Source organism: Lynx rufus, unplaced genomic scaffold (assembly GCF_022079265.1).
Source record: "Lynx rufus isolate CCGP_SWC_20201006 ecotype Redwood Valley unplaced genomic scaffold, mLynRuf1.p SCAF_4, whole genome shotgun sequence".
Lineage (NCBI taxonomy): Eukaryota > Metazoa > Chordata > Mammalia > Carnivora > Felidae > Lynx > Lynx rufus.
The window spans coordinates 16,687,109-16,711,504 of NW_025814856.1; the positions used below are offsets into that span (position 1 = coordinate 16,687,109).

The 24,396-nt window shown below is 56.0% G+C and overlaps 2 protein-coding genes across 16 annotated transcripts in view; one reads left to right on the plus strand and one right to left on the minus strand.

Annotated features, from left to right (window-relative positions):
* The window catches only part of DHX30 (DExH-box helicase 30), a 29,822-nt gene extending 23,077 nt beyond the window's left edge, over nucleotides 1–6,745 (plus strand). For all 6 annotated transcript variants that reach the window (XM_047095996.1, XM_047095998.1, XM_047095997.1 and 3 more), the window contains 14 exons: nucleotides 45–194; nucleotides 2,141–2,293; nucleotides 2,607–3,443; nucleotides 3,720–3,795; nucleotides 3,882–3,986; nucleotides 4,241–4,416; nucleotides 4,671–4,877; nucleotides 4,971–5,052; nucleotides 5,129–5,322; nucleotides 5,448–5,607; nucleotides 5,737–5,894; nucleotides 5,987–6,090; nucleotides 6,171–6,310; nucleotides 6,419–6,745. In XM_047095996.1, coding sequence (XP_046951952.1) covers nucleotides 45–194; nucleotides 2,141–2,293; nucleotides 2,607–3,443; nucleotides 3,720–3,795; nucleotides 3,882–3,986; nucleotides 4,241–4,416; nucleotides 4,671–4,877; nucleotides 4,971–5,052; nucleotides 5,129–5,322; nucleotides 5,448–5,607; nucleotides 5,737–5,894; nucleotides 5,987–6,090; nucleotides 6,171–6,310; nucleotides 6,419–6,672 — 2,796 coding nt within the window. In that variant the 3' untranslated portion in view covers nucleotides 6,673–6,745. The remainder of the gene's footprint in view (nucleotides 1–44; nucleotides 195–2,140; nucleotides 2,294–2,606; nucleotides 3,444–3,719; nucleotides 3,796–3,881; nucleotides 3,987–4,240; nucleotides 4,417–4,670; nucleotides 4,878–4,970; nucleotides 5,053–5,128; nucleotides 5,323–5,447; nucleotides 5,608–5,736; nucleotides 5,895–5,986; nucleotides 6,091–6,170; nucleotides 6,311–6,418) is intronic.
* Nucleotides 6,746–7,295: 550 nt separating this feature from the next.
* The window catches only part of MAP4 (microtubule associated protein 4), a 195,467-nt gene continuing 178,366 nt past the window's right edge, over nucleotides 7,296–24,396 (minus strand). For 5 of the 10 annotated variants that reach the window (XM_047095989.1, XM_047095985.1, XM_047095992.1 and 2 more), the window contains 9 exons: nucleotides 23,987–24,170; nucleotides 23,365–23,424; nucleotides 22,956–23,248; nucleotides 21,544–21,657; nucleotides 19,499–19,591; nucleotides 13,536–13,617; nucleotides 11,822–11,934; nucleotides 9,742–9,931; nucleotides 7,296–9,612 (listed from right to left, as the gene is read on the minus strand). In XM_047095989.1, coding sequence (XP_046951945.1) covers nucleotides 9,605–9,612; nucleotides 9,742–9,931; nucleotides 11,822–11,934; nucleotides 13,536–13,617; nucleotides 19,499–19,591; nucleotides 21,544–21,657; nucleotides 22,956–23,248; nucleotides 23,365–23,424; nucleotides 23,987–24,170 — 1,137 coding nt within the window. In that variant the 3' untranslated portion in view covers nucleotides 7,296–9,604. The remainder of the gene's footprint in view (nucleotides 9,613–9,741; nucleotides 9,932–11,821; nucleotides 11,935–13,535; nucleotides 13,618–19,498; nucleotides 19,592–21,543; nucleotides 21,658–22,955; nucleotides 23,249–23,364; nucleotides 23,425–23,986; nucleotides 24,171–24,396) is intronic. The other 5 variants (XM_047095988.1, XM_047095993.1, XM_047095990.1 and 2 more) reach the window with 3 other exon arrangements.

A 24,396-nucleotide genomic window follows, 5' to 3' on the forward strand; every position in this document is an offset into this window, starting at 1 on the left:
CATTCTCTGTCTTTCCATAATCATCTCTCTTGCCTTCCACGTAGAACCTCATGCAGTTTCATACCGTGGGCACCAAGACCAAGCTGTCTACCCTCACTCTGCTTTGGCCCTGTCCTATGACCTTTGTCGCCAAAGGGCGCCGCAAAGCGGAGGCTGAGAATAAGGCAGCAGCCCTGGCCTGCAAGAAACTGAAGGTGAGTCCAGGCGGGTCCGTGGTGTGAGGCATGGGAGATCTTAGAGCTCCCCTACCCTTGGCAAATTGGCCCAAGTCTCCAGGAAATGAAACCCACCACACTAGGCCTTTGAAAGCCTGAGCACAATAGCATCTGGTGTCCGAGCCTTGCTTCTCTGACCACATGACTGCTGTTTCTAGGAATCCCTCACTCTCTCAGAAGGTGCTTTGCCTGCGAGCTCAGCCTTTTTGGTGTTGTTGCCCAAAGCCGGGTGAAGCCGGGAGGGGACATGCCTGTTGCTGTGAACAGCAAAAAGCAGGAGGAATGGTGCTGTGCCGAGCAGCAGGCTTGGCGTCTAGAGAGATCTTAGTTATCTGGGCTTTGTGGGCGAAATGAGTAATAAGATGTTTATGTGGGATGGAGATTGGAGATTCATTTAACCCCAAGGTGTGCACAGTGGGGCCTCCAGTGGGCAGTTCCCTTGGAGAGGCCTCGGAGGCCAGCTGTGCCCAGCAGTGGGAGCCATCGCTACCATGCCTGCTGGAGAAGTGGGGGATCTGAACCCACATCAGTACAGGTTTAGGTTTTTTTGTTTTTGTTTTTAATTTTTAAAAAATGTTTATTTTTGAGAGAGACAGAGCATGAGTGGGGGAGGGGCAGAGAGAGCGGGAGACACAGAATCTGAAGCAGGCTCCAGGCTCTGAGCTGTCAGCACAGAGCCTGACGTGGGGCTTGAACTCCCGAACCGCGAGATCATGACTTGAGCTGCATTTGGACGCTTAACGGACTGAGCCACCAGGTACCCCAGTACAGGTTTAGTTTGCAGAGGAAGAGAGCAAGGAGGGCCTGCTTTGCTCTGGTCAGATATACCGTTGGTGTGTGTTCGGCTCTGGGAACCACGTTTTCGAATGAGAGCCCAGAGAATAGGAGAGGGAGAGATACAAATGCCTGTGGCTCAGGAGACCAAACCGGGGCTAATCGGTAGAACTTTGCAGAGGTCTGAATTTTAACTTGACAGACACAGGTACTGAGGATCAGGAGGCTCTCGGCATGGGACAGCCCTGTCTCGGAAAGGAGCCGGCCCCCTGTTGGCAGCGGTGCTCCCGCTGCCGGCCGCTTGTCAGAGGCCACAGGTAAACTCTCAGGCCTTTCCTGGAGTGAGGTGGCCGAGTTGGTCCAGGGACTAGATCCTTGTTTTTGAGACCTGACGGGAGGCCAGAGGAAAGGGATCAGGCCCTGTGGGGGCAGGCTTGAAGGAGGGAGTATTTGATCTGAGCTTCAGAGGGCGAGTAGAATCCTGGTGTTACAGGTGACAGGAACACGAGACTAGGGAAAAAGACTGGTTTTGCACACTTGCCTGAAGTGTTGGGATGCCTTGTTTTATGTCTGATGAGGTGGCTTTAGACATGTAGGAAAATAAGATGCAGTGTTTATTGAATTCTATGAGTAGACATTTCCAAGAAATTCTGTGTACATTCATGTAAAGGGGTCACAGATAGAAAGGGTGTTGTGGAGACGGGGTGGGGCGGCAGCTGGAATGGAAAGGTCGCGGGGGTGTGGGGTGTGCTTTGGAGGCAGTGAACACAGAGGGTGCTCGTGAGGTCGTGATGGGGTCATTAAGGGCCTGGCCTGCCTGGCTGAGATGTCCATGTTGGGAATTTATAGAGGTGAGATTGGGCTGTTGTGGGGACCCTGGCTGCTCAAGGAGAACTTTCTGAGGGGTATTCCTCTCGGGCAGGTCCAGTCTTACTTTTCTTGAATTGATTTTTACTAGTTTTGGGGCAGGGGTGAAGAGTTACATTTTCCTGGAATTCCTCTTTTCTGCACAACATCCACTTAAAAGCAAAATCTCTTAGGAAAGAGGTTGCTCTGCATAATTTCTCTCAAGCTTCTGAGCCTGTCTGGGCCCGTTCTGGAGAGGCAGAGGCGTAGATCAACCTGTAGTGTCCCCCCTTCCCCCTCTGCAGAGCCTGGGCCTGGTGGACCGCAACAACGAGCCGCTCACCCACGCCATGTATAACCTGGCCTCCTTGCGTGAGCTGGGTGAGACCCAGCGCCGGCCGTGTACCATCCAGGTGCCTGAGCCCATCCTCCGCAAGATAGAAACCTTCCTGAACCATGTAAGAGAACCAGGAGAACCCCTTCTGCAACCCGCCCCCCACCCCCACCTCAGTCTTCCCTGCACTGGGTCTCTACCTGCAACCGGCAGGAGTGACTCCCCGTTTTCCCTGAGGAGGTTGGAGTGTGGGAGCACCCATGCCCTGAGTAGCCCAGTCCTGCCCACGAGAGTCCTTGGGCAGTCGTGTACTGAGTTCGCCGGCCAGCGGGCTGGGCCATGGCATCTGGCCCAGGTGAATTGTGTGGCAGGGCTTGTGAGTGAAGGAGGAAGAAGGTATCTGTCTCATCATTTTGCTTGCTTCTCCCATCCTGCAGTACCCTGTGGATAGTTCATGGATCACCCCAGAACTCCGGCTGCAGAGTGATGACGTCTTGCCCTTGGGCAAGGACTCGGGGCCCCTGAGTGACCCTATCACAGGCAAGCCCTACGTGCCCCTGTCAGAAGCAGAGGAGGTCCGTCTGAGCCAGAACTTGCTGGAGCTGTGGCGGCGGCGAGGGCCAGTCTGGCAGGAGGCCCCCCAGCTCCCTGTGGACCCGCATCGGGACACAATCCTCAATGCCATTGAGCAGCACCCGGTGGTGGTCATCTCTGGGGACACGGGCTGTGGAAAGACCACACGCATCCCCCAGCTGCTGCTAGAGCGCTATGTGACCGAGGGCCGTGGTGCCCGCTGCAATGTGATCATCACCCAGCCGCGCCGCATCTCCGCTGTGTCGGTGGCACAGCGGGTCAGCCACGAACTGGGCCCCTCTCTGCGCCGGAACGTGGGCTTCCAGGTGCGGTTGGAAAGCAAGCCCCCGGCCCGAGGTGGGGCCTTGCTCTTCTGCACCGTGGGCATCCTGCTGCGGAAGCTGCAGAGCAACCCCAGCCTGGAAGGCGTGAGCCATGTCATCGTGGACGAGGTCCATGAGCGGGACGTGAATACAGACTTCCTGCTTATTTTGCTCAAGGGCCTGCAGCGGCTCAACCCGGCCCTGCGGCTGGTGCTCATGAGCGCCACGGGCGATAACGAGCGCTTCTCCCGCTACTTTGGTGGCTGCCCTGTCATCAAGGTGCCAGGCTTCATGTACCCCGTCAAGGAGCACTACCTGGAGGACATTCTGGCCAAGCTGGGCAAGCACCAGTACCCGCACCGGCACCGGCACCACGAGGTGAGGGGACGTGCCTGCCCCAGCCCTCCCCGGCCTTCCCTCTGGATTCCCCTCCTCCCTGTCCCTGTGGCTTGGTGGCCTAGGGTGAGTTAATGCTCCCGAGCTTGCTTCCTTGATAGAAATGAAATGATTGGGGGGGCGGCAGGAGGGGGGCTTCTGGGCAAGGGTGTGGTGAGGGTTGGAGGTGACAGGTTGAGTGCCTGGGCCTCACTGAGTCACAGAGTGACTGTGTCCTTCCCTGGGGCTGTGACTGTGGCCTGTCTTCCCCCAACCTAGTCTGAGGATGAATGTGCACTTGACTTGGACCTCGTGACGGACCTGGTTCTGCACATTGATGCCCGAGGGGAACCAGGTGGGTGCTTTCCCCTCTGCCCCGGCCCCACCCTGACCTCCACCTGCCGGAGAGTGACAGCTCATGCCTGCAGGGCCCCTTTACAGGTGGGATCCTCTGCTTCCTGCCTGGGTGGCAGGAGATCAAAGGAGTGCAGCAACGCCTCCAGGAGGCCCTGGGCATGCACGAGAGCAAGTACCTGATCCTGCCAGGTGAGAGCATGCACGTGAGGCCTTCTGCCCTCACACACCAGTCTTGCCCTCTGTCCTGGGGACTGACCCAACGGGGATTCGAGGGGCCTGGGTTTCTGACCAGGCTGCCCTAATTTTGTTTTTCTACTTTTACTGGGCATATTCTTGATCTGGGCCTCAGTTTCATCAAAATGGGGTCAAAATCCTTGCCCTGTGCCCTCATCACAGGGAGCAGGAGCAGTGCCCATAACCAGCGTGTTCTTGCTGCCCACCAGTGCACTCCAACATCCCCATGATGGACCAGAAGGCCATATTTCAGCAGCCGCCAGTTGGGGTGCGCAAGATCGTCTTGGCCACCAATATCGCGGAGACCTCAATTACAGTCAATGACATTGTGCACGTGGTGGACAGCGGTCTGCACAAGGAGGAACGCTATGACCTGAAGACCAAGGTGGCACCCATCTCCTGGGCCTAGCCAGCCCCTGGGGGAAGAACGACAAGTTCCGGGTGGCCCCCAGCCCAGATGGGCCTTGGAGCTGCCCTGTGTGTCTGGAAGAAGCCACACTCATGGGCTCTCGGTGTCCCTGTTGTGGGGGGGGGGGGGGGGGCCATTGAGGGGTTAAGTGAGGTGAAGGCCAGACGTGGGGGAGCACTGAGGAAGGCGCGTTGGCATCTGTGTCGCCGCTCACCCACCCCCTCCCCCAGGTGTCCTGCCTGGAGACTGTGTGGGTGTCACGAGCCAATGTGATCCAGCGCCGGGGCCGGGCAGGCCGCTGCCAGTCAGGCTTTGCCTACCACCTATTCCCACGGAGCCGGCTGGAGAAAATGGTCCCTTTCCAAGTGCCGGAGATTCTGCGCACGCCCCTTGAGAACCTGGTGCTACAAGCCAAAATCCACATGCCCGAGAAGACGGTGCGCCGGAGGCGGGGCTGGGCATGGGCTGTACGTGGTCAGGCGTGGGCGGGACTCGGGCTCATGGCAGGCTCTGGCCGGTTCTTGCTGCAGGCAGTGGAATTCCTTTCCAAGGCTGTGGACAGTCCGAACATTAAGGCAGTGGATGAGGCCGTGATCTTGCTCCAGGAGATCGGTGAGTGTGGCGGGGCCAGCCCGGCGGGGGTCACGGCATGGCTCTCACGGGCGATCCTGATGCCGAACTGTTGCAGGAGTGCTGGACCAGCGGGAGTACCTGACCACCCTGGGGCAGCGCCTGGCCCATATCTCCACCGACCCCCGGCTGGCCAAGGCCATAGTGCTGGCTGCCATCTTCCGCTGCCTGCACCCGCTGCTGGTGGTCGTTTCCTGCCTCACCCGGGACCCCTTCAGCAGTAGCCTGCAGAACCGGGCGGAGGTGGACAAGGTCAGACCCAGCCCCGTCCCGTGGCCCTTTGCTCCTCCTCTCGGCCCACCCCCACCTTCTGTCCCGAGGCGGCCACCGCCAGCCCTCCCCCTGTGACCCCCGCACGCCCTCCCACTGCCTCCCAGGTGAAGGCGCTGTTGAGCCACGACAGTGGCAGCGACCACCTGGCCTTCGTGCGGGCCGTGGCCGGCTGGGAGGAGGTGCTGCGCTGGCAGGACCGCAGCTCCCGGGAGAACTACCTGGAGGAGAACCTGCTGTACGCACCCAGCCTGCGCTTCATCCACGGTCAGTGGGCTTCACCCCGTCTCTAGCCCCTCCCGGCCCACACCCCCCTGGCTGAGGCACCACGGAGCGTGTCGTCCCCCAGCCTCGTGGCTTCGGGGGCCGCAGGCTCACCCGCCCCCAACTCCCCAGGACTCATCAAGCAGTTCTCAGAGAACATTTATGAGGCTTTCCTGGTGGGAAAGCCCTCGGACTGCACCCTGGCTTCTGCCCAGTGCAACGAGTACAGTGAGGAGGAGGAGCTGGTGAAGGGCGTACTGATGGCCGGCCTCTACCCCAACCTCATCCAGGTGCTGCCTCGGGGCGGGCCCGGGGGGCCTCGGCCTCCGCGGATTCATCCGCGGCTTCTTGCTCAGCCGGTCTTTTCTTTTCATCCTTGCAGGTGAGGCAGGGCAAGGTGACCCGGCAGGGCAAGTTCAAGCCCAACAGCGTCACATACAGGACCAAATCAGGCAACATCTTGCTGCATAAGTCGACCATCAACAGGTGGGAGGCAGGCAGGGCAGGGGAGGAGCAGTGGGCGTGCTCCCTAGGAGGGCAGCCTCACCCAGCCCTGTGTTCCTCAGGGAGGCCACGCGGCTCCGGAGCCGATGGCTGACGTACTTCATGGCCGTCAAGTCCAATGGCAGCGTCTTCGTCCGGGACTCCTCCCAGGTGCACCCGCTGGCCGTGCTGCTGCTGACAGACGGGGACGTCCACATACGTGGTGGGTGCCGGCACACCCCCACCCCCACCCCCGTTGCGGCTCGGGCCGGTCTATATCCACCGGGGCCTGGCCTCACCCTAGCCCTCTGCCGCCTCCTCCCTCCCCCAGATGATGGGCGCCGGGCCACCATCTCCCTGAGTGACAGTGACCTGCTGAGGCTGGAGGGGGATTCCCGCACCGTGCGGCTGCTGAGGGAGCTGCGCCGGGCCCTGGGCCGCATGGTGGAGCGGAGCCTGCGCAGTGAGCTGGCCGCACTCCCGCCCGGCGTGCAGCAGGAGCACGGGCAGCTGCTCGCCCTGCTGGCGGAGCTGTTGCGTGGGCCCTGTGGCAGCTTTGACGTGCGCAAGACAGCCGATGACTGAGCCCCGTGTCTGCTGGGGCTGTGTACAGAGTGCAAATGTTTATTTAAAATAAAGTTCTATTTATCCCTTGTGAGCATTGCTCTCCGCTGGGGGCTCCTCTCTCAGGGCCCCAGCATCCCCCGCTTCCCAAACTCCCGCTTATTGCAAGCCTGAGGTCATGGGAGGGAGGGGCTTAGCTGGTGTGGGGCCTGCGTCCCGGGGGCCTGCCTGGTCCTACAGCTGCTTCCGCGCCCACGTGGCAGGCAGCCTGTTTGCGCCATCCCTGCCTTTGCGGGTTGGGACAGCAGGTGTTGAGCATGCACTCACTCACGTCTCCCTCTCCGGGCCAGTGGTACGTGCACAGCGCGTGTCCTCGTGGAATCTGGCTGCCACCTCCCAGCCCCAAGCAGAATTGGGAGAGAAGTTCCTCAGGCAGCTAAGGGCACCTGAACCTTAACCCTCAAGGGGCCTCGGGTTGTGTGGCAGCCCTGCCACAAGCTGGGACTTCCCCTTGGTTGCATCCACAAATTCACAGATGAGAGGCTACGGTCGTCAAGACTGCACGGTGCACACATCAGTCTCCCGATACAAGGCGACGGGCTAGCGGAGACCAACGAGGACACACAGAAGATACGGGGCCTGCGTGGTGGGACATCACGAGCTTTATTTACTCTTGAAATCGGTACAACGGAATCAGATTGACACAGGCAATAGCTGAGCCATAAGCAAACCGGAAGTACAGAAATGTCACACCCCCAAACGGCTGCAGGTAGTAACAGCTCACAGGGGCCTCTGGTCCCCAGCTGTCAGGGCAGCCTTCGCTTCTCTGGCTTGGGGGACACTTCAAGGGAGCTGGGACAAGACCACCCCTCAGAAAAACGACCACTCCAGCCCACCTAGAGAGCGCTCTACTAGGGTCACCTCTCCTACTCCTACCTGTGGACCCAGAGCCAGTTGTCAACCTCAGCATCCGTGTGGGCCTGGAACTAACATAAAGGGCACAGGTACCTTCGGGCCCTGCACTACTACTTCATTCTGCCGCTTCCTCCTGCTGACAAAACACGGGTGCCCCAATGTCCTTGGCACAAAGCATTCTTGTCTTTGGCTCGGGGAACACTTTCTCCACAGGCCCCCCCACGGTATGTGCTTGGGGAGCTGGGGATGTGGCGTCAAACCTCCCCAAGGAAAATGCTACCTCAGAAGTGGGAGAACCTGCTGGCCCAGATGCCCTCCCTCTACACGGAGATCAAATCTGAACCTAAGTCAAGAGCCCCTACCTTCTCAGCTCCAAGGGTCACCGGGAGCAGCGGCAGGGAAGACGAGGGGCCGAGTCTGTGGCCACCTCCTCGGGGCAAGTCTGCACTGCAGAAAATGCTCTTCCGGAGGAGAAGCCCTGGGAGACTCCCCGGCCATTTCACTACAAACTGTTACATTTTAATCCTTTATTAGAAACCATGCAAACTTTAATACAAAAAAAAAAAAAAAAAAATACAAGTGCAATAAGAATCTTCCGTGTCAATACAATTCCCGGGATTTCTCATCATTGCAGCCATCCCAAGACCGGCCCTGGCTGGGACACCCCTCCACAGGCTGGCCTTGCCTCTCCCCACTCTCCAGTCAGGCTGTAAGGGAAGGGAGGTGGCCTGTCTCATGCTTTTATTTTTAAATTTCCATACGTGATTCCCCATCATCCACATGAGTTCTGGACATCTGGGGCACCCCAGTCACTGAGGGCTCTAGTGTCCTAGGCCTGCAAGCCTGGAGAACTTTGACCTCCACAGCCCTTCCCTATTTCTCCGGCCCCGAGCTTATATCTCCCACTAGATCCCAGGGAATGAGACAGATAGAGATACCAAAACCAGCCTCTTGTTAGAAAAGAAAAGCAGCATACACACAAAATACCAGAACAACCAGTCCACGCTCTGACCAGCCCCTAGTGTGCCCTATGCTCACCAGGCCACAGCCCCTGCATCTCACCCGCCCTGCCCACACACTCTGGGGCCCCAAGCTGCCCAGGCCAAGGCAGCCCCCGATGCCTGACCTCCCGGCCGGAGGCTTAAGGATGTCCCCTCCCCATTTCCTTTAACACCTACTGAGAACTTTCATTTAGACATGGCTTCAACCTGCAAAACTCCTCTACCAGTTTTTAGGTTACTAAAAAAAAAAAAGGATAAAACAAGAGAAAGGGAAGTGTGGCAGCAGCTAGGCAGGTACAGGAAGCAGCGGGGACAGGCAGAACCAACCCCTAACTAACTTGGGGCAGGGCAGCAAGAGGCACCTGGCCCCACCTGCGTGGTGGGCACCACTGTGGGGTCAAAGAGAGAGGCGGTGGCTTAGTGGGCTCCAGGGGATGTGGGCAGCACCCTGCCACCACGTGGCCATCCACTTCCACTCTTCCCTCCAGGTGGACCCGGCGAGGAGGGCGCGTATGTCAGTTTCTCTTGGGTTTGGTCCGAAAAACCCAAAGACGAGGTTGGAATCTGGATCCCCCCCTCCTAGATCCCACAAGATCCCAAGTTGGCCTCCCCACCCCATTCACCTCCCAACCTCGTCTACGGAGCAGTGAGCAATGATGGGACAGGAAGGAAGCAAGGAGCTGGGCCCAGGGCAGGGACTGGAGGAGGTCTGGGGGCGGGCCTACTGCCATGGGCAAGCAAGGCAGGGGGATGGGGCGGGGGCCCAGAGGACTGCCCAGCACCCAAGCCGTGTGGGGTCTATAGAGCAGCCTGGGTGAGGGAGCCAAGGGCCCGGGTGCCTGAGCTGGGGCCGCCAGGGAAGTGGGGGGGGCGGGAGACAATGTCAGCCCCATGGTCGGTGCGGGCCCTGGCGTTTGCCCGGAACGTCAGCCTGTAGGTCTCAATCTGCAGTGACACGGGAGGAGGGAAGGGAGGGGGGAACAAGGGACACAAGAGGAGGAACACAGGGGACGGAAGACGAGACCAGAATGTCATCATTAGATGCCTGGAAAATAAAAGGTTGCTTGGTTAAAATTTAGGCCATACTCTAGTCAAAAAAAAAAAAAAAGGAGTTTCAATTTGCAAACAGTGGCAGGGCCCCCGGCTGGCCCTCAGGCCAAGCCCAGCCACTTACTTGTCTCCTGGATCTGGCTGTCCAAGGTCTGGGCCTCCCTTTGGTCACCACCCCCTGCCAGGGTGGGGTGGCCACTGAGGCCACTGGCTGAAGTGGGGGCGCCAGCTTCGGGCGCTGCCTCAGGGCTGGCCAGCTCCTCCCCAGCGGGGGGGCCCGGACACGGAGGGGCCTCGCTGCCACCGCCCTCAGTCTACAATGAAACAGTGGGGGAGACAGTGTAGGGTCAGTCGGGGAGGAGGTGGGATGGGTGATGGTGGGTTTTACACACAGCCCCTCCCTGCCCACCCGCCACCCCTCCCCGGCCACTGGATTTAGGCACAGTCATCTGGAGACTCTAAACCAGGTACTCCCCATCCCTACTCTGCCTGTGAGAGGACCCCTGGCTTGGGCGTCCAGTGTAGGGCAAGAACACAGCCTCGGGCCCAGCATGCAGCCTGGCTAGTGACACACCCTGGGGGGCTCCTCTGTGGAGTGCACGGTTTCACGCGGTCTTTCTGAGGGGAGAGGTGCGGGCTTCTCAGCAAGGCCGACACCAAACAGCCGTGACATCTGATCACTGGCAAAAAACCCTGGGAACGCTCTCTAGACAGCAGGTCTGGAATTGGTCAGGAAGCGGGGGTGCTGCAGGCCAGTTAAGGAGCTCTGGGAGCTGGGAGTCAGTTCCCAAGGGGTGCAGCTCACCACCTCGGACCGGACTGATGAGTCCCAGACCACACCCACCAGCGGGTGCTAAAGGGGCTCTCTTGGGAACTCATGAGCCCTGCCTGCTCATCTACCCCTCCCCAGACACCGAGACCTCTTCTGTGCGGGGCACCCTTCCGGAGCCTGGGGACACAGAGGAGGGAGGAAGGGGTCCAGGGAGGGGGGACCAGGGAGACTTCGGGGCCTGCAAGGCTTTGCGGGAGGAGGATGGGGTGGACAGAAGAGGGGAGGCCAGTGGGAGGCCACCCGTGCCCCGGAACACCCAAAAGGTGGCAATGGAAGACTCTACAGTGGTTTCTAATCAGAACAGTGAAGGAGACGGGCCTCTGTATCAGAAAGACAATTCCAGAAATAATTAAGGGAGATGATGTGAATAAAAAAAAGAACTTAAGACGTGGGGTCAGAAAGGTGCAGGTGTAAACCCTGGTCTACATGTACTTGCCATGTGGCTTTGGACTAGCGACTACATCCGAGTTAGGGCCCCCGGAGCACAGACTGGGGAGTGGCTCCTCAAAGGTATGGAGGCGTGGACTGGGAGCCTGTGACAGAGCCAGGACCCCACACATTCACAGAAGCCAGTCAGGCCTTGAACCGGAGCACCGAGGGAAGGAGGGAAGAGGGGACAGAGGCTGGGCTAGGCATCAGATGTAGAAGCGAAGGCCCCAGCCGCTGCTCTTGTGTCCCTCTCCCTGGCTCACCTTCCCCTGAGCAGCTGCAGCTGTGGTCATGCACAGAAGCCTGCAAGGTGCCGCCCCCTGTGTCCCCCCCCCAACCGCCCAACACAGAACGAAGGACAGACAACATCTTGGCACACAAAGGTCTCACAGTGCCGTGGAAGGAAGGAGGGAGGGAAGGAGACAGGGAGGGAAGGGAGGAGAGGCCCAGCCAGTCCAGAGGATGGGAAGTCCTGCCCACCTGAGCCCTGGCCATGGCAGTCCCTCTAGAGGCAGGTGTCACCAGGAGTTGCAAATGTGGCATCCTGCTCCCAGCAGGCCCAGAATGGAGCCCGGCATGGAGCCTGGACCCCCTCATGAGGTAGCTGGGGAGAACCGTGCTTTGTGGGAGTCTGTGCCCCAGCCCACAGTCCCCTTGGAAATGGCTGAGATGGGCTCAAAAAGTAAGGAGGGCCATGGCTGTTAGGAGAGGTTCTGTCTCCAGCTGGACAGGTGAGAGGCAGCTGGGTTGGGGCCTCTTTACCTCTCCTGCCTCACTCAGGACTGATGAAGGACACTGGGAAAACACAATGGTGTGGGTGACACAAGACTCCTGAAGATACTGAGGGGCGGTGACAGGCGCCCAGTACCTGGGACCCAGACTCCGGCTGCATAACCCCTCCCACCCGGCCCAAGCCGTGTCCCCCTGGTGACCCACTCACTACCTTCACGGCACCTCCTGCAGGCAGGTGTCCCACATTATCGAGGGATCCCACCTTCGCCTGGGCCTTCTCCTTGAAGTTCAACTTTTGACTTTCAATCTTGACATCTCCTCCACCTGGTACCAAAATACAACCGGTCACACAGGCAAAGCCAGGCGGTGGGACCAGGAATCCTAGCTGGGCCGAGGACTGGCTATGTGCCCAATACAGAAATGGGGAACGTGGCTCTGAGCACAGAGGAGGAGGAAAGGACAGTGGACATGTTTGTCAAACAGGGCTAGTCTTCTCAAAGTTGGGCTGACAGTCTGCATCCGGCCAGCGGCAACACCTCCACAGAGAAGAAAGGCACCCTCAGCACCACCGCAGGCCCGCAGCACAGCCTCCAGCCAAGCCTCTAAAGGCGCCGAGATGGTGTCTGCTTCGGGTTCTCTAGCCAACGTCACGACCCCCTGACTGGGTGGCGCAGGGCGCCCGCTTCCGTGCAGTGCAGGAACGCCCTGTCCGGCAGGGTCAGGACCCTTGTGTTACAGCCGCCAGAGCGGGTGCTGGACAAGAGGAGTGACTTGCCCAAAGTCACCGCCAGGCTGGCGATGGCCAGAGGTAGGGTGGCAGCGGGGTCTGTGTGCTGCTGCATGAGCCACACTGTAGTGAAGAGAAGGCAAATGGAAAGAGGCTTCTCTGTCGTGGAGGAAAAGGAGGAGAGGTGGGAGTAGTCCCGGCACCGAGCTGAGAAAGGACAGGCACGGACCGGACCAGCCCCGGGGCCCAGCGCGCTCGGGCGGCCAGTGCACAAGGGCGAGGTTCAGGACTCACGGCCACAGTGTGGCCACAGGGTGTGGGGCTGCCCTGCTCTCCCAGGCCCACCCCTCTGGAGGCCCGTCTCCTCAGCCCGCGTCACAAACCAGAGCACCCGGCTTTGTGCCAAGTTGGCCAGCTGTCCTACACTCCTGCCCACCCCTCCCCACCGCCGAAACACCCAGCCTCGGGGTCAGTCAGCGGCACCGGGGAAGGTGGCATCGCGCAAGAGTGGATTTTCCAGATTAAAGGGGGGAGATGAGGTGAGTTAAGGGCCAAACTGTTCTGACCCTTTTAAACAGAACACATTCTGCCGAGAGTTCCTTGCCTTCACCTTAAGTGGCCCCTGGCGCCTGACCTCCAAGGAGCCAGATCTGCCAGCCACGTGCCTGCCACTGCAGGGGAAGTGCCCTAGCCCTGGTCTACTGTCACCCAGAACCAGAACACGCGGCTGTAGGGGATGACAGTGGAGGCGGGAGCACGCCGCCAGGAGGAAGTCACACCGCCCCAGCAGCAAGACCCTCACCCGCGGCCTGGGCAGCGCTACCCAACGACTCTGTCCTGCGGGAGCTCACAGCTGGTGCGTCACTGCCTGGGAATATCCGCCGCCCGCAGTCGAACGGCGCCCCCAGCACTGGCTCCGGGCGCGCTAATAGGGGTGCGGTGATGCCCGTGGGGACAGCGGCCTTTACCACCCGCTCCTCCGGATGCCCTCCTCCGGATGCGACTAAGAGGTTAGCGCCTGGGGCGCCCCTCCCGACAGGCACTGAACTGCACTGAACTGTCCCCTCCGCCAGCTGGGGCGGGTGGGGGGATGGGGGGGCGGCCTCCAGGAATCTTTATGGAATGACAAAAGCACAGGGGGGAGACCCAGCCCAGGCGAGGCCCAGGCACCCTGGGGGAAGCAGGGGACTGCACTCACCAGGTTTGTGCTTGATGTTAGCCTTGGACCCACACTTGGAGGAGACCTTAGAGATGTCCACCTTCTTATTCTGAATCTGAACCTGAGAAATAAACCACAAAATATTATTGCCTCAGAGAGAGGATATATTTCAGGGCCAAACCTGTGTTCCCTTGACAATCTCCACGTTCAAGTTTCTTCTCTCCCTGTGTAAGGCCCTACCTCAGTCTGCTCAAGGTCAGGCTCACCTCCCCAAGTGCTTAAACGAACGCTTCATCCATCCTGCCGCCCCTGCAGCTTCTGAACTCACCTCCTGCCAGACTGAACCAACGTTCCCACACGCTCCACAATGTTCCCACCCTGTCCGGGCACCTGCCAGGCAGCTCTTCTCCGGTTTTTCTGGACCCCCATCTCCTGAAATGTCCTCTTCTTCCACCTGAAATCTCACCCATCAACTACTGGCCCAGAGATAACCTGGAATGATGTTTTGGTGTTTTCCTCTTAGTTCGTTTCAGTGCATTTTCCCCTCATGGCTGACAGCACAGATTTCTACGTATGTGTCTATGATTTTGTATTCCTGTTTAATTCATGTTATAAGCATTTTCCCCATAAAAGTTGGGAAATGTTAAGAAGGGGCCACATAATCCATTCTGTAAGATCTTATATAAACCTAACCTACGCCAGATAGGGACCATTTAAGGTTTTTTTTTGTTTTTTTTTGTTTTTTTCTAATTTTTCACCATTAAAACTCTGGCAGCAATAAATATCTTTGTGAACAGAAGTCATGGCAATTCTGATGACCTCTCAAGCAAAATGCCCAGACCTTCAGTTACCCGGTCAAAGGTTGGGACTGTTTTAAGGTTCCTGAAGCACGAGGCCGGGTTTCCAGGAATGTGACAACGGACCCCCACCAGAGAGCTTACGTGGTTTGTCTCCATATCCTCCCAGCCCTGGCTATTCCCATTAAAAACAACAACAACGCTCTTCCCGTGAGTGGCTGAAGGTGATTTCTGAAAACAGTTCGCTATTTACTTGACCCAGAAAACCCTACAAAATCACACAAGAGGTTCAACTCTTCATGTTCAATTTAAGAACACACGTGAAATACTCCAGGCCATCAAGAATGCATGTATCTGAAATGCCACAAAGTAACTGAATGATGTCACTTTGCAAAAGCAACATGTGCCATTCTGTTGCTACAATGGTGGAGACAGTGGTGTGCCCAGGCCTAACAGCGGGGCTGGACACAGCGTCAGTGGCCCAAAGAGAGTGTGTAATTTTACTGCACACGCTTAAAAATGCAGAGAGTACTGCTGAACTTAGGGGTTTAGATGTAGATCCTCTGGTCACTGCACATCCAAGTGGACAAAGCCCCCAAGATGTGGCGTAGAACTTAACAGGGCTCATGGTCAGATTGCCACAGTGAGAGACGATCCTTACTGGAAAAGAGCAGATTATTCCTAAACCAGAAGAGGAAGTTGCACAGAAAAAAAAAAAAAAAAAAAAAAAAATGCCCCAGAAGAGACTGAAGGAACAAAAACTTACGGCCCGGGAGTAAATTCTGCATAAAATAAATGCAAATAAAAGTGAAAACAAGAAACCCCACCGCCAACAAAATTCTGCTGATTTATACGTGAAAGAGGCCCAGTCTTGGCTGCTCTGCTCATTATTAAGGATACTAAGCATTTGCACGATGGGCTCAGCGCGGTGGCCTGGAGCTCCACATCTGCCGCGACTGTGCACGACTATAGGCTGCACGAGGCCTTTCACAGATTTGCCATCCTGTCCACATTTGGTGAGCAATCAAGAGGATGAATGGCCTTTTATACAAATGAATCCCGTTGGGGATGGAGACTTGTCTGGGTGTCCTCTACACTTGCCCCTACTTTTGAGGTGGCCAACGGACTTTCATCTAGGTCTGCCCCCCAGGAGCCCTGGAAAAACATCTTGCTACCACGACTGATGACATGTGTTTAAATTAGGAAAGGACGTCATCTATAGAGGGGCACTGGGTTCTGGGATGAAAATACCACAGTTCCCGTGAGTGGCCCAGCCGCTCCTTGGTTCTGTGGAAGAGCCTGGCTTTCCGCCACAATCAAGTCCTTCATGCGGTGGCCCACGGGGCCCTGCCGGCAGGTGTCATGCCCTTCTGGTGGGGTTTCATCACAGTGCCGTTCAATGGCTACCTTCTAGGACCCTGTCTTCCTTTCTCCAGTGTCAGGAAATACGGTTTCCATCGTATTGCAAGAGGATACATGTGATGTCTACTGCATCGTTCTACGTCCACTCGCAGCCCAAGGCCTGGCACAGAGTAACTTCCCATAATCATCAGCTTGCCTGAGCCATCCTCACTGTTTCCAGAACTCTGCTCATACTATTCCCTAGCCAAGCAAGCCCACTGCATTCTCCTCCCCATCCTTCAAAGCCCTTCAAAGGTCACCTTCTTCAAAGGCTCTGGCTTCACTCCACCTCTTCTTCACTCCACCCTTTGGAGGGACATCAGATTCAGCAGGACACTGACTGCTTCCACGTTCAGTAATCATTTACAAAGTACAATTACCATCTCAACACAACAGCCTCCACTTTGCCTCACATTTCCAACAAGGCCACAATTCTCCCAACAGGGACACAGGGAAGTACTTTTCCCAACCAAACATCTGCCAGCTACTGAGACCAAGACAACATGTGTCCTGCAGCAATGGTGGCAGGCTCATCTTGTGCCACCCTTGAGACACCTGGGAGGGGTTCCAGGGGTCACCCTCCAAGGCCTGGGGCCTGCACATTTCCTGAGACTGTTCTGCGACCGAAGCCACTGCTTCTCTACCTCCTGCCTGGTTCTCAGGTAAAGAATAGTTGATGAGGGGAAATTCTGCTTTGCGGATGTGTCCCAGCCAATAAATGAAGAAGGAATGGGAGAACTCGAGCCTCACCATAGTATACCCCTACTCAACGCGTGGGTCTAGGTACCGGCCATCAGAGAGTGGGGGCGGGTGGGGGGACCAGACAGTGAAACACAATATGCCTCCTGACAGAAACACCACCACTACCTATAAAAGTCTTGCAAAGAGCTGGGGGAGAAAAAAAATCAAACCTGAATCAATTTAAAGATATGGAGAGACAAAGGAGTATATTAAATCAAAATACGGGGATATGCAGCAGAAGCCAGATTCTAGGATAAACCACTTAGTTTACTCATTTATAAAATGCTGCTACAAACAAAAACTGAAGGGTGCCTGTAGAGTAAAAGAAACCTAAGGTTATAAGAGACAAGAGACGCATCAACCAACCACAATTTATGGTCCCTACTTGTATCTGAGTGTCAGTAGGGGTTTTACACACGTACATTAAAGAGTTATCTTAAAGTTATGAATGGAATATTTACAGATGAATGATGTATCTGGGACTGGCTTCAAAATAATCAGGGTGGGAACACACAGAAGATAAGATTGGCTACCAGGAGGGGCGCCTGGCTGGCTCAGTCAGTGGAGCCTGTGACTCTTGATCTCAGGGTTGTGAGTTGGGTGTAGAAATCACTCAGAATAAATAAATAAAATTTAAAACAAACAAATGATTGGCCACAAGGATAATAAATGAAGCTGGGTACATTGTAGGATTCTTTTCTACTTTTGCATGTATTTGAAAAATGCCTATGATTAAACGTTTTAAAAAGCTGAACTGTGTCCCCCTCACTTAACCCACCACCTCTGAGAGGTCACTCTGCCTCCTTGGGCTGGTATGTAGAGAATCCATAGTAACTGCCAAACAATCCTCCCCTCCTTCCCTCCCCTGGCCACTCGCCTCCACTCAAAGCTTTAGGGAGCCACGTGCTGCTTCTCTGGCCTATGAAGTGTTTCTCAAAGGTCCTCTCCCCGGCAAAGCCCGGCAGCTAGCAGAAGCCATGCCTGTCTCCGTGGTCCTCTTCCCACACACCAACCCCGGCAAGCACGGTACCTCAACCTCGCTGCAGCCGTTTCCGCAATCTGCCCCAGTGGCCTGTGAGGACCCGCGGGCTGCTGTGGACAGCAGTACGGGCTGTTGAGGTGGCAGTGCCCCCAGGCTTCAGAACCCATGACGCGCACATATCCCCCCTCACGGGGGTGGAATGGAAGAAAAACTGTCACAAAGTTTTAAACTGGGGGGAAATCTGCTACGTGCCCTGCCCTGATGTCCTCCTGGCTCTCAAAAAAGGGGACATTTGTATGTACACGGGGGTGCCGCGCAGCACTAACTGGGACCCTGCTCCAGCCTCTCATCCGGGTGCTAACTTCAGAATTTCTATACAGGAGGGGATGGGGTCTGCGGGTGACGTGTGACGCTGTTCTACCTGTGCCAGCGGGCCCACTCTTTCTCAGCTGCGTGTCTATCTGTGGTGGCTTTATGGAGGGGCTGAGGGAAACAAGTATGGCCCCTCAGTCAAGGCCGTCTACCTTCATCTCCCCACCTGGAAACACTGCTCACAGGCAGGTTTCCGAATGAGAGGCTGCTTAAGGAAGCCTCCTACAATACAATGCTTAAAAAAAAATCTTGGAAGTCACATGTAGGCAATGTGCCAAGACCACAGTAAGTGATAGATAAATGATGTCTATTTTGGGGCGCCCAGGGGCTCAGTCTGTTAAGCGTCCAACTCTTGGTTTTGGCTCAGGTCGTGATCTCATGGTTCGGGAGATCGAGCCCTGAGTTGGGCTCGGTGCAGACAGTGCGAAGCCTGCTTGGGATCCTCTTTCTCCCTCTCTTTCTGACCCTCCCCCACTTGTGCATGTGTGCTCTCTACCGCATTCTCTCAAAACAAACTTTGAAAAAAAAATACATGTCTATTTTCCTAGCTTGTACATACAACTGCACACTATACACAAATGTATTTCTGTGTCACACACGCAATGACCAGTTCCTTCATAATCTCTGCTCACCTCCTGTTCTCACCTAGGTCAAAAGCCTGAAAGGAAAAGCTGAGGCCGGTGCCTACCTCGGGCCCTCATAAGCTGGATCTTTATCACCTTAACCAGATACTGTCTTTAAACGCTTCACCCACTTCAGCTCATCGCACACCAGGCTGGCTAACGTCTGGCCAGCTACCAGGCCGGCCGAGTATGCCCCACCTCCACGTCAAGAGTGCGCTTTCTACCCACGTTAGAAGAGCCACTGGTGCGAAGTGACTGGGAAGGAGGTGCAAGAAGGGGCCTTGTGTGGGGCAAGACAGGGCTAACCTGAGGCTGATTCCTCACAATACGACCACCGGGCTGGGGAGTGTTTGTAAGCCACAGGCAGGATGGCATGGCCACTGAGGGGACAGGAGGGACAGAAGCCGAAAATGAAAAGGGTGAGCAGAGCAGAACTCAGTCCAGTTCAAGACAGTAAGGAGAAGGAACTGAATGAAACCTAGAGAGACAGAGCAGGATGAGCTCCCTGACTGTGGGGTGGGGAGAGAAGCAGGGGAGAAGCCACGAAGGCAGAGGCTGCATGTGGCCTCTCCATAACACACCTCTGGTGCATGCTGGGGTCCCGCCTGCCTGAGTACTGTCACAAGGACACGTGGAAGGTGAACAGGGTGTTCTCTAACATTAGACCAGGGCCTGTTAGCTGGAGTCACTGTGCCCCCAACACAGAGCGTAGGGCTGGCACAGAAGGGCAGCGTGATAAAAGGTTGTCTGGATGGAAGGAGGAAGGGGACAAAAAGAAAAGGAGGGGCTGAGGGAGTAAGAGGAAGAAGGACTACAGAACAGGGGAAAGTGGGTGAAAGAGAGCAGAAGGGAAAGAGAAGATGAGAAAAGATGCCAAATGGGCATCACCAGGGTGTTGGTCAGGGGTTCCCCAGAAACAGCTGGTCCTAACACACAGGAGCACTGAGCCTCCTCTCACTTTGCTGGCCTGTGTCTGGAAGAAAGCCCCGAGTCAGGCTGCTGTGGTCCTGGGAGCGCAAGCGGCCCTCTCCCCGGTGCCCCACGGGGCTACGGCTCAGACACCAGCTGTCCAGAGCTCATACTTACATTACCACCTCCAGGGACATGCTTAATATTGTCCTTGGAACCACACTTGGACTGAATATGGCTGTAGCTCACTTTTTTGGAGACTATCTGGACCTGGAGTGTTAGAGAACAGAAAAAAACAACACAAAGGGAGAGGGCTGGTTAGAACCAACACAGGGCAGGCAGTGAGTCCACACGTGATCACAATGACTGACACAGGGTGCCGTTACAACTCCGCCCCCGCCTGCAGGAGAGCAGCTGTGGAAAAGCACAGGGGAAGGAATCTGAAGTGGCAGGACAGGGAGCGAAGACGTGAACGAACAACACGAGCACAGAAGCACATATCGCAAAAGGGCTCCACGGTCCTCATCACTGCTCCTTGGGGCTGGGCCGTGGTGCACAAGACCCAGCCAGCTGCAGGCCCCGGATGCGCACTCAGGCATGGCCCCGCTCCCGCCTGCTCTCCCTGAGAGCTGAGACAGTGTCCTGGGACTGCTCTCTGCAAGGATCCTGCTTATCTGGACTGGTCTTCGCTGAAGCTTGGCACTTCCCTTAAATCTGAGGCTGGGAACTGCAGCAGCCAGACCCACTCGGGGAGGCAACGGCTGCTCAGAGAAGTGCTGGGCAGCTGGCTCACAGGGCACAGATCTGATGCTACAGGAAGGAAGGGACAGCATAGCTCAGTTATAAATGCAGATGGGCCAGAGGCCGCTGGAGCCACCATGCAGAATCCGGACACCAGGGGGAGCGCGGGCCACAGCCTCAGCAGCTCCACACTCCACAAGTAGCAGCCCGTGCGTCTGGGGGCTCGAGAAAGCACAGGACCAGAGTGAGCTTCTGGTCTAGACTTTTTTTTCAACTCGACAGTAAAACACCTCTCCCATCCTCCAGATGCCCAGTCCTGTGCCCTGTGAGTTTCATGCGCAGAGAGAACCAGCTCCAAGCAGGGCTGCAATGATGCGCAAGCACACTGTCGTGTTTATGAATGGCTCTCCCTGGAATGCGGCCACACAAAGGCCCAGGCTCTAAGGGCTGGAACAAAGAATTCTTTCTGAGCCTTCCCAAGGAGAAACAGTTGCCAGCTTCCTTCCTTCCTTTGCTTCAGAGCCCTTCACAAATGAAGCAGGCCCCAAGCTGAAGAGTTTTCCACTGAACAGAGAAATCCACCCTGAGAGATTCCAGCCCAAATACCTCACTGATTCGTGCCTTCTTTATAATGTCAGTGATGAATAACTGGTCAGCAAACCACTACCCAGTGAAACCCTGCTCTGAACTAGAGACCTCCAGGGCCTCTAGGAGTCACCCAGAAGCCTCACCAAAGGTACAAATTCCTTGCACTGAGACTGTCCATCCTGGTCCCTAAGGGCTGGAGGTTACGGCTTCTCTGGCAGTCCCTGGATGGACAGATGACCTACCTGCCACAGCTAAAAGAAGGTTCTCACAGCAAGCAGGAGGGGCCTGCTTCCAGGGTGTGGAGGCAAGAGGAAAGAACCTAGAGTTTCTGTTTACCTGTGCCCTGCCGGTGGTATGCAATCCCTAGGCTGAGCGGGCTTCCAGTGGGAACGAGCACCTAAACTTTCAGTGAGGAGGTGACATGGGGAACCAGGGCAAATAAAGCTATCTCCATAACCAGCAGGTTACGAAAGGGGCCTTCTAGTTCAATTACAAGCACCAGGGCTCCAGGGTTCCAGGCGCAGCAGAGTAACCAATCCCATGTTTTGCTGAGGAAGAACATGGGTGCTGTGTGTGTGTTTGCACACAAAATGGGTAGGTTTCACATCAAGGTCAGTGTGAAGGAAGTGGCTGAAAATTTTTGGATCCATTTTGTCCAGCTGAATAAATATTCCCCAAAGGGTAATGGGCTCCCAAATCTGTTAACTGTCAGGGTTAATACAAAACTTTTTTCTGATGGCTGAGTCATCAAACAGAGAGGAGGGAGTGCGGGGGCGAAGTAGAAACTGGTTAAGGATAGGAAAAAAGTGCGATAGAAGGGAAAGTGACTCAGGCTGGAAGAAACAGTTTATCATCTTTCACCTTCAAGAGGTAAAAGTCTAAATAAAACTCACTTTCCCAGCAGGTGGTTTCTGCGCACTCGCAATTGGACCGGCTGTTTTAGTGACTGCATTGGGTTCAGGCTTTCGAGCTGTAGCAGCTGCCTCTGTTTTTTTCTCTATTTTGGCCTGGATGGAGATAAAGGGAGGGCAAATTTCAAACCAAGAGGGTAAGAGCCCAAATGCCAAGAAGGGAAGAAAGCTGTAGGGGACTCGAATCCAGGCCAGGCCACCAAGCAGAAGCAGGTCACCCTTGCTCCTAGGAACAAACCGTTTCCCGGGACAAACCAGCCAGAAGGAGGAGCTGCAGACCATAGTCTGGAGACACGAGGACAAGATCGAGACACCATTCCCGGAGAGAAGGAGGGAAGGAGGGCTAAGTTAGGGATTCTCTTCCGAGAGTGTGTTTTCCAGTCACAATGCTCCCCCACTCAAATGTCCTCGCCCCAAGCAAGCTGCTGTAGTCACAGGAGCCACTATTGATGACGGGAAGTGTCACACCACTCACCAGGCCAAGTCACCCAACTCCTCACCAAGACCTCCTGCAATTTTTGCCCAACGAAAGCGTAAGAAGAGCACAGGAAGGGGGGGATGGTCACACCATCTGGGTACACCAGAGCCACAGCCTCTTAGCAAAAGCAACTCTTAGGCCCTTATTCCAGACTAATCCCAGTTTGCCATCAGTGTCTTCCAACAGTACCAGGATTCTGCCTCATTCTGGGCCCTGTTCAATGTTTTAAAGGCTCTGGGGTTGAAGCAATTTAAGGATCCTACCCTGAATGGGAGGTGTGGTGTCTTAAGTGCTAGAGAATCACATAGGAAATGAGGTTACTGCTCCATGGACCCAAACTGGGACTTTCGCCACCACCGTTTGCTACACCAGGTCCCATCCCTGCTAACAGCTGACAATTCTGCGGTGGGTGTAAACAGAAAATCCTTAAGAGTGAAGCACCTGGCCCTCAACAGCACTCCCCACCACAGCCCTTCTGACAGCCCTTCTTCCCTGCAGCGGGCAGTCACCCCGGCCACAAGGGGGCACCCTAACTTCTTTCAGGCAGACATGCCTCTCCCAAGCCCAGGTTTCCCCTCCTGCGGGTCAGGTCCTGATGCTCACAGCACAGAGGTGGGGAGCACAGCCAGCAGGTCTCACAGGCCAGGGCTTCCCTGTTTGTTTTGTTAAGTACAAGAACCCTTTTGCCTCCAAACCAAAATGTAAGCCTAAAGCCCAAAATCCACACCAGGAGCCCCCCTGATAGAGACGGGAGGAGACAGTCTGCTGCCGGGTGGACGTGGAGCCCAGGCTGCAAGTCTGTGACACTGAATCCGACGTCATGACAACCCTTCTGCTTCGGTGGGCCCAGGGGTGTGGCGTGGCAGGGAGGGAAGCAAGGGCTAGCATGCCAAGGACCACGAGCTCCAGGACTCACCCGGCCTCCTCCAGGCTGATGCTTGATGTTTTCCGTGGAGCCAACCTTGGAGCGGACGTTCTTCAGATCAGGGGTGGAAGCGTTGGTAGACAAGCGGCTCGGCTTCGGTGCAGAGGAGCCGGGCTTGGCTGACGTGGGCTTCTTGTCCGAGGAAGGAGTCCCAGAGGGCCGAGGAGGGGTGGGTGTGGGCTTGGCTCGGCCGGGGGCCACCCCTGCTGCGGGGGCTGCCCCGGGGGCAGTGGTGTTCTTCTTCACTGAAGTGGTGGAGGTGCTCTTGGGGCGACTCAGGTCAGCTGCAAAGAAGTAAGAGATGACAGGGGTTCAGCGGGAGACAGCAGAAGGGAGCCTGGAAGCTGCAAAGAGGTAGGGGTTTAAATTAGGGTCCCAGGAGGTGGGGGACGGGTGTCACCTGGTGCAGACTTCGTGGCCGTCTTCTTCATGTCTGCAGGCTTTCCCTCAGTCTTGATGGCTGCACAAACATAACACTTTTTACTATTTAATGTTTAACAAAGTGACCTAGTGAATGGCTCATCCAATACTGAGATTCATTCATTCATTCATTCATTCATTCATTCATTCATTCAACAATTACTGAATGTCCCCTTTGGGCCATGGGCTGTGCTCGTCTCTGGAATAGATTAAGAGTAAATAGACAGCCAGGTAAAGACTGGGCCCTTATGGAGTACAAAAGGCCACGCACTGTATCATTACTCTTTTCTACAATCTTAACAGTGCCTTCCACACGGCCTTGGAAGTGGGTTACCAGTACAGGCCTGCGGAACCGAACAACTGACTTCCTATCATGTAAGCCCATGACCACAGTGTGCTGAGTAATGTGAAGTTACTAAGAAGGGAATAGTAATCCTACCTGGGAATTCATGAGAATCCCTTTCACTCAAGAGTTTTCTGAACAGACATACTGGCTAACTGCATGTGAAGATCAGTGTTCCCCATTAAGGTCTGGTGCACAGAGACAGATCTCTCCTGTCTCCCCGCTGGTTCCCATGGGAAGGAAGGGTGACAGTACTCACTGGTGGGCCTCTTGGGCACAGGTGTGGGGGGGCTCCTGCTGCTTGGCCCAGCTGAGGCAGGAGTTGCAGCTGCTGTGGCTTTTGGAACAGTCTGGGTGCTCTTGGCGCCAGGCCTGAGCGCTGGGGCAGAGGCCGGCTTGGATGGGGAGGCCCGCTTCTCAGGAATCTTCGCCTCTGCAATAGGCTGGTAACACGGAAGTGGGAATAAGAGCAGCAGGTCAGCAAGAGCCCCAGGAAGTCATGTTAAAGGACAGCAGAAAACAGGGGAACTATGATTTGGTACTTCTTGGTAGGAAAATTTATACTGCTGAGATCTAAGTCCTTCAGACAAAGTGAGAAGCTGGCCATGTAGGGTGCTGGGCCAGCTGGAGTCAGGAGATGGGGGAGTCTAACTATCTCAATCCAACCTG